The 7,551-nt window shown below is 36.4% G+C and overlaps 1 protein-coding gene across 1 annotated transcript; it reads right to left on the reverse strand.

Moving 5' to 3' along the window:
* Window positions 1-2,388: 2,388 nt before the first annotated feature.
* Window positions 2,389-3,839, reverse strand: LOC149138392 (peroxidase P7-like). The gene is made up of 4 exons (XM_089446850.1): window positions 3,564-3,839; window positions 3,271-3,462; window positions 3,003-3,168; window positions 2,389-2,903 (listed from the first exon to the last, which is right to left on the reverse strand). The coding sequence occupies exons 1-4, from the start codon at window positions 3,780-3,782 to the stop codon at window positions 2,518-2,520; spliced, it is 963 nt and encodes a 320-aa protein (XP_089302976.1). The 5' UTR covers window positions 3,783-3,839; the 3' UTR covers window positions 2,389-2,517.
* Between the last annotated feature and the right edge of the window lie 3,712 nt (window positions 3,840-7,551).

Below are 7,551 nucleotides of genomic sequence, written 5' to 3' on the forward strand. Positions count from 1 at the left end.
CTGCACGATGGCCTCAACAACAAAAGTTACCAATTTATGTTGGATCCTTCGTATGTTGGGTACTTCTTATCCTTTATGTTTGCCTTCAATATTTGATATAAATGATTTAGCTTGGTGTAGAGAAGAAGCCCGTGTTGGATTAGTGGTCACTGCGAGACCAGATTTAGATTAATGGTTGGCATGATGGCAGGAGTGTTGCCATTGTTTGAGATATGGATTGCAGGTAGGTTTTGTGAAACAATTTTTAGAATCCTCTAAGCCTCAGGTCATTTTTTTTTAATGTGTAGCAAGAATGGAATTCTGCACATAGTTCAACATTCTTTCAACTTCACCAGTACTTTGAAGTCATTGGCTCTGAATGATACTTTACAATTTACATGGACGAAACTTTGTACATAGTTCCACATTCTATCAACTTCACCACCAATGAGTAACAAACTTTGTATCAATTGCTTTTGGATGAGTTTTAAAATTTACATAGACATGAGAATTTTTTGTGGGGTTTGTAAAATTTACATACAAATGTAACATGGTTTGATTTCTTTATTATTAGGTGCATTGAGAATATGAGATCCATTAAATCAACCATCTTAAAATCTATTTTGACATATGCCTCAACTGCACATTTTGTTATTCGAAGTTCTGACCCATTATAATAGGCTTTGTTTATAACTCGTTACTCCATACAAATGATTCAATTATAGAAGGTATGACCAGCTGCAAACCTGTAGAATTTGAGCTCTAAATGCAATCTAAAATGATAATTCGTGTATAGTCCATAGCGTAACTGGAATTTTATAAATTATATATTAATAGAGATCCATCTTAACATGACAGGTCTGAAATGCATTCAAAGTTGTCAGGTTGAAACTTGCATATTCTGTATTTTAACATTTGATAGCAGTGCCAATTTGTGTTCTGTAAATCCAAGATATGTATTTTTGGACTTCGACATATTTATTAAAGTTAATGAATCACTCTTATTCACTCATTGTCATTCTCAAATGGTAAAATACATCTCATTTCTCTGCAATAATTTTTGAATGTTTTTTTAATTAGTGTAGTGGATCACTCTCATCCACCCGTCCTCAAATTGTAAAATACATTTTTTGCTTCTCTTTATAATAATTATTGAATTCTTTCTTGTTTATTGGAGAGGATATCACCCTCGTCCACCTATGCTCAAATTGTGAAATACATCTTATTTTTCCATGTAAAAATAAAAAATAAAACCAAATAAACATTGAAGTTTATTGAAGTTTGGTGAGAATTTGCACCTTGCTTTGCAAAAATTTAAAAGAAAATGAGAGGTAGGGGTGGAGAAGGGGATATTCAAGGATGTACATTCAAGAACTTGGTTTGATAGGATCTGGCTCATTAGAGCGATATGTGTTGAGTTTAAAAGCAGTCTTCCTTTACATTCTTGGGTGTTTTAAATTTCATTAGAGTTGAATTAGATGAGTTTGCCTTACTGGATTTTTGTCTTCAATATTCGACTAAATTGGAGTCGACTGTTTGGTTATAAAGCTCATGTGAATTCATACGAGTAGTTCAGAATTTATAGTCACGTGGAGGCACATAAAAGCAGATGCAATTTAGATGTGTAGTTGAGAATTGATTTCCTTCCCTCTGCCCTTAGAATGAATGCATCTCAACTATTAGATGAAATGTATAAAGAAAATTGCTCACTTGTATGATGATTTTTATGTTTATTTTAGCGAGTGTCATATATGTAATATTACAGAAAATTAAATCCTAATTATTATAAAATGAGATAAAATAATTAATATTTATGAATTGTATAGTTGTTCCCTCTTTGTTACATTTACTAATTTTCTCATAAATTGTTCAACAATAAGTAAAAGACATTTTTGTTAACCACTATTTTAAGCTATTAAAAATTTAATGAAAAAATTCTTTGTTTCCTTTCAATATTTAATATGCTGCAAGAATCATCCTGGATATCATACTGACAATTGAAATATATTATACTTGAAGTTATGGAAGATTGCGAGGCTATCTCTTTGGAAAAAATTGAGTGCTTAGGATTTAAGGGTCATACCAGGTAGCCCCATCATATGAGGTTTGCTAAATAATTTGGATGGGCATAATTATTAATTCAAACAGATTTTATATCATATTTCGTAGTTACATAACTTAGAATTCCAACAATGAAAACTCTGACAGTAAACTTGTATATATTTTTAACAACATTTATCAAAACTATGAATTAATATTTGCAATAAATTATTCAACAATACACCATGATATCGAAATGGAATGCGAGAACGTTTCGGCTTAAAGACGACAAGTAAATCCTTCTACAAGTCCAAGGACATTGGGATGCAAAATTGGAATTATGGTCTGAACTGCATACAACTCTTAACATAATCTCAGAAATGTAGTTTATTGCTTTCTTTTAGAGCTTCGATTTGAAGACTCACTAGCCGATCGAAAATCAATGTTACAAAGAAAAATTAAGCTGAAAGAATACGGAGAATACAATCTTCAGAGAGACTAATTGGACTTCCTGCAGTTTTTGCGGATTTGCCCGTTAGTGCCAGTGAGAGGGCTAATATTTCCCATCTTCACCATGGCAGCTGTAAAGTCTATAAAGAAGCTGTTCTGATTGGTGCTGTACGCAGTAACCAGAGAATCTGTAGAACCTCCATTAAAGAGCTGCTGGTCGGAGTGGAGAAGTCCTTTCTGTATTTTAAGATTAGAGTAATACTTGTTGTCAAATGTGATTGGGGTGACCGCATCTAAGGGAGAGAGGTTGCTGTCGCCACCAGCGCTGGGGCAGTTTGCCTTTACAGATGTAGCGAAAGCAGCGTTAAGGTTGGTTTCGTTGTAGATCCGAGTTCTGAAAAAGGCGCATTGTGATTGACCAATTGTATGAGCACCTGTATTAACAATTACAAGAGCTCGTGATAAGAGTTCAATATAATTACATGAAAGTTATATGATTTGTTAACATGATGGCTCCACAAGTAATATTATACCTGAGAGTGCAACAAGGTCTTTGGTAGAAAGACCGTGAGCTTGAAAAGATGAGATGAGTGTGCTCAGACTGGACGCGGGAGATGGAATGTTGTTGTTTGCAGCGCTTAAACTCGCAGTCGTGGAGTCTCGCCTTCCAAGCATTACCGTCCATGTTGGGCCTTGAAGCTAACAAATTGTAATCACAAGTAATTAGAAAGAATTCTTTGATTCGATCAGGTTTTATTTATCACTAACGCCTAATTGAATGAAAGAGATATAGATGATTACTTCAACAATAGAGTCACGAGCAGCAATGGTGAGAATGTCTGCACACGACACGACTCCACTGCAGGCTGCCTCCACTTGAGTTTTGATGCTGTCTATTACTTCGAATCCTCTCGCAGAATTGGCGTTTGGGCCTGCAGTCTTTTCTCCGGTAAACGTCGCGTTGTCATCCAATAAGATTGAACCATCGCACCCCTGCAAGGCAACCGAATCCAAATTTCACCATGATCAGACAAACAAGGTAGAAATGGTTGGGGATAAGTCATTATTTTCGACTAAATAAAACTCTTTCTTACATTGACGAAGCAATCGTGAAAGTGAAGGCGGACCAGGGACGCTCCCATTCTTTTCTCCTTAGCGACCGCTTGCTTCACCACTGATTTCACTATCGATGGCAACCTCGGACACGATTTGGCATAAAACGTTGAGCTCAGCTGCCCATTCACAGCGTTTATATGCATGAAGGCTACAAACACAGCGATTAACCCAATGCACACTAGAGTCCTCATCATCATATTTGGAAGAAAACGATGAAACACAGAAGATAAGAGCGAAATGGAGTGGTAGAAACGAATATGTTTGCTGATAGTTGGAGGGTACTGAGCTTCTTATAGAGGATGCAGTCCAAGTTGAAGTTGAAGAGGCTTCCTCGGGCGGTAATGTGCTGACTCGGTCAATTTTCGCGTGCGATAAACAGAGAGGGAAGACGCGGAGAACGAGTGCAATCTGCACAGAATGTCAAGCCTGTGCGGTCCACCAAGATGTACCGACAAAAATCTGTCATCCACTATAGTGAAAGACAGCATGTTATCACGATCTCGGAATTTCACTTTTGAGCTGTTAACACGAGGGTCGAACAATCCACGGGTCTTCTAATTTTTCAAAGTTTCGTCTGTGTTCTTTTATAACGGTTTTTAATGTGCTCTAAATTATAAATAAGAAACGAATTGCCCGTGTTTATGTTTATATTTATAGCTTAACCTAAAAATACCTATAAATTAGTTTTAAAAATAATAGAAATTTTAGTAAGATTATAATAAAATTAGACAAATTTTTTTGAAAATCTGATTTAATTGTCAACTTCAAAACATTAAATATTTCATAAGTCTTTTTTTATAGTGCTAAATCTATTTCCACTCTCAAAATATAATTCAAACACTCCAAGCATTCAAATAGAGAGTGGTATTATCAGTATCTTGAAGCCTTCCATGAAATATAAATATAAACGAATAAATTTATATAAAGTTTAATCTAACTTCGATTTCATCGCAGGCCTCTTTTATTTTACCATAAATTAAAAGAAAATGTGAATATGTTACGAAATTCCATCATCAAACATATGCATTGTATAATGAATTCTCCATTAAAATTCAGTTTGACTCTTCGACTCTCAGTCTTTCCATTGCATCATACTGTGAAAAGCGTGAGGTCGATCGGTCTTATTCCTGTCACCTAGTGCAGATGCCGCGACGTGCAAATTGACTGAGTCGGGTTGACAGCTGTATCGCATTAAATCATGTCCTTTCCATTCATGGTTGTCTGACTGCTCTTTCGCTAGCTCGTAATGATTTTGTCTCTGTCTGGCAACTTGCCTAATCGTTTCGATGAGGTGAAATTTACGGAGTCCAAACGCCGATGTTTAAGCTTGCCTTATATTTGAGTGAATCAACGTTGTCTATATTTAGCGAAGGAGTTGATCCATGGGTTCCTATGGATAAATATCTCTTATTACTGGTTTTATTATCCACAGGTGCACAGATACGTTGATAGTGTTCAGGGGGTTTGAGGAATATGGCTCCAATGATGTCCAAAAGGCACACTTTGAACAAAATATCTTGGAAATGCAACTCAAAGTATTATTTATTGGCGCAAGAAAGAATTCAGGGAACTTGTTAAATTGGGGTTGGAGATGGAAGAACATATGCAAGAGGGAAAAGCAGATTCAAGAAATTGGCCAAACTGAGGCCTAGATAGTAGAGTTACTTGCAATTCATTTTCTTTTCAATTCCATGAGAGAGAAGTAAAGGCCTCAGACAACTTTCAGATAAAATGTGAACAGAATTGAAAAGAAAGAGATGTAGCTCTCAGGTGTGGCCTGCACTTGGAGACTACACTCATCAAACTTGTGAGATCACTCTCGTCCACTCTATTCATTAATCAATCAAAGATTACATCAATAAATACAATACTAGGAAATAGGAAGTTGCACCCAAACCCCATAATTATAGGAACTAATCCTAAACTAGGGAGAAAGTTACAACAACGTAACTATTTTCTCCATTAATAACAAAATAATATTAATTATTCTCAACTCCCCCCCTTAATGGAGAAAGGGTTCTCCTGAACTCCTAACATCTTTCTAAACAATTCAAATTTCACTCGTGCAAGAGGCTTTGTAAAAATATCAGCCACATTGTCACAAGTTTTACAATATTCGACAGCAATTTCTTTTGACTGTATTTTTTCTCTAACAAAGTGAAACTGGGTGTCTATGTGTTTGGTGTTTTTATGAAACACTGGATTGTATGCTAATTTGATAGCGCTCTGGTTGTCGCTTTTGATAGAAGTGGGTTGCTTCTGTTCTTTTCCTGCATCGTTAAGAAGTCTCCTCAACCAGATTGCTTCACATGTTGCTGCACACAATGCTTGATATTCAGTTTCACATGACGACAAAGCTACAGTACTCTGTTTCTTGCTGCTCCATGCAATTACCCCGGAACCTATGTTAAATGCATAACCTGTGATGGACCTCCGATCATCCAGGTTACCTGCCCAGTCTGAGTCTGAAAACCCTGCTAGAGTAACATCAGATACATCAGTGTATAAAATACCAAAATGAACAGTACCACAAAGATACCTCAACACGCTTTTTGCTGTTGTCTAGTGACTTTCACGCGGTTTTGACATGAATTGGCTTAATACACTAACTGAGTATGCCAAGTCGGGTCTGGTTGTTGTAAGATATATAAGGCTGCCAACCAGCTGTCTATACATTGTGGCATCTACCTCCTTAGTGCCATCGTCACTGCTCAATTTCAAATTTTGCTGCAAAGGTGTTGTTGCTGATCTACACCGATCCATACCAAACTTTTCCAACAGATTTCTGGCATACTTCCCTTGGGTAAGAAAAGTTTGCCCAGTATCTCTGAATACTTATAATCCCAGACAATAGTTAAGGTTTCCGAGATTTTTCATCTCAAAAACTTGTGCCATGAGCCTTTTGATTCCTTTGATTAAATCATCTGCATTTCCTGTTATAATCATGTCATCCACATACAAAGAAATCAAAATAATCTGCCCCTGATTATTGTACTTGGTATACAAATTTGGGTCATTTAAGCTTCTATGGAAACCATACTCTATAAAGAAAGAATCAACCTTTTCATACCAAGACCTGGGTGCTTGCTTTAAACCATATAAAGCCTTTTTCAATCTGCAAACAAGATGTTCCTGCCCCTGCTTTACATATCCTTCTGGTTGTACTAAGTAAATTTCTTCTTTTAAATCACCATTTAAAAATGCAGATTTAACATCAAGCTGGTGTAATTCCCAATTACATTTAGTAGCTAAAGCAATAAGCATTCTGATTGTATTTAGCTTTGCTACAGGTGCAAAAGTATCATCAAAATCTATACCTTACTGCTGTGAATATCCTTTTGCAACTAGCCTAGCTTTTAACTTATCTATACTTCCGTCTGCATTCATTTTTGGTTTAAACAGCCACTTGCATCCTATAGGTGTTTTATTTTTAGGCAGCTCTACTAATTCCCAAGTATTATTTCTAAGAATTGATTCCATCTCCTCATTCATTGCAGCTCTCCATTCCTCAAATTGACTAGCTTCTTTATAATTAGAGGGCTCTATAATGTTCAAAAACTTTGACATCAACGCATAGTTTCTCAACTTCAATGGTAATTGAGTCTTCCTACCTGACCTTCTTGGTAGGGGACTTACCTCAAAATTGTTTTCTTCTGCAATAACTGGGCCTGCTCTTTCATCTTCTTGTTGTTCTTCTTCATTCTCTTCTTTCTGCTCCTGTTCTTGCTCCCTTTCATCCTCGCTGCTTTCCTCCAACAGCAATGGAATGTGCCAATCATCTCCAACATCAGCTTTCCTTTCCTATACCTGTTCATGAAAGACTACATCTCTACTTGCAAATGTCTTACGAGACTCAGGATTGAATAGTTTGTATGCTTTAAACTCTGTGCCATAACCAACAAAGATGCATTTGACTGCCTTAGGGTCTAGTTTCTTTCTATCAGCTTTGGGTACATGTGCAAATGC

The sequence above is a fragment of the Pinus tabuliformis genome, chromosome X, assembly GCF_031772625.1.
Source record: "Pinus tabuliformis cultivar Carrire ecotype Pingquan chromosome X, CPIR1, whole genome shotgun sequence".
NCBI lineage: Eukaryota > Viridiplantae > Streptophyta > Pinopsida > Pinales > Pinaceae > Pinus > Pinus tabuliformis.

Bases quoted from the DNA above. Each gene is read 5' to 3' on its own strand.
- LOC149138392 (XM_089446850.1), bottom strand. From the start codon at position 3,782: ATGATGATGAGGACTCTAGTGTGCATTGGGTTAATCGCTGTGTTTGTA. The intron at 3,463-3,563 runs GTAAGAAAGAGT...GTTGCCTTGCAG, and splicing joins TTCACGATTGCTTCGTCAAT to GGGTGCGATGGTTCAATCTT. The intron at 3,169-3,270 runs GTAATCATCTAT...ACAATTTGTTAG, and splicing joins CTCGTGACTCTATTGTTGAA to CTTCAAGGCCCAACATGGAC.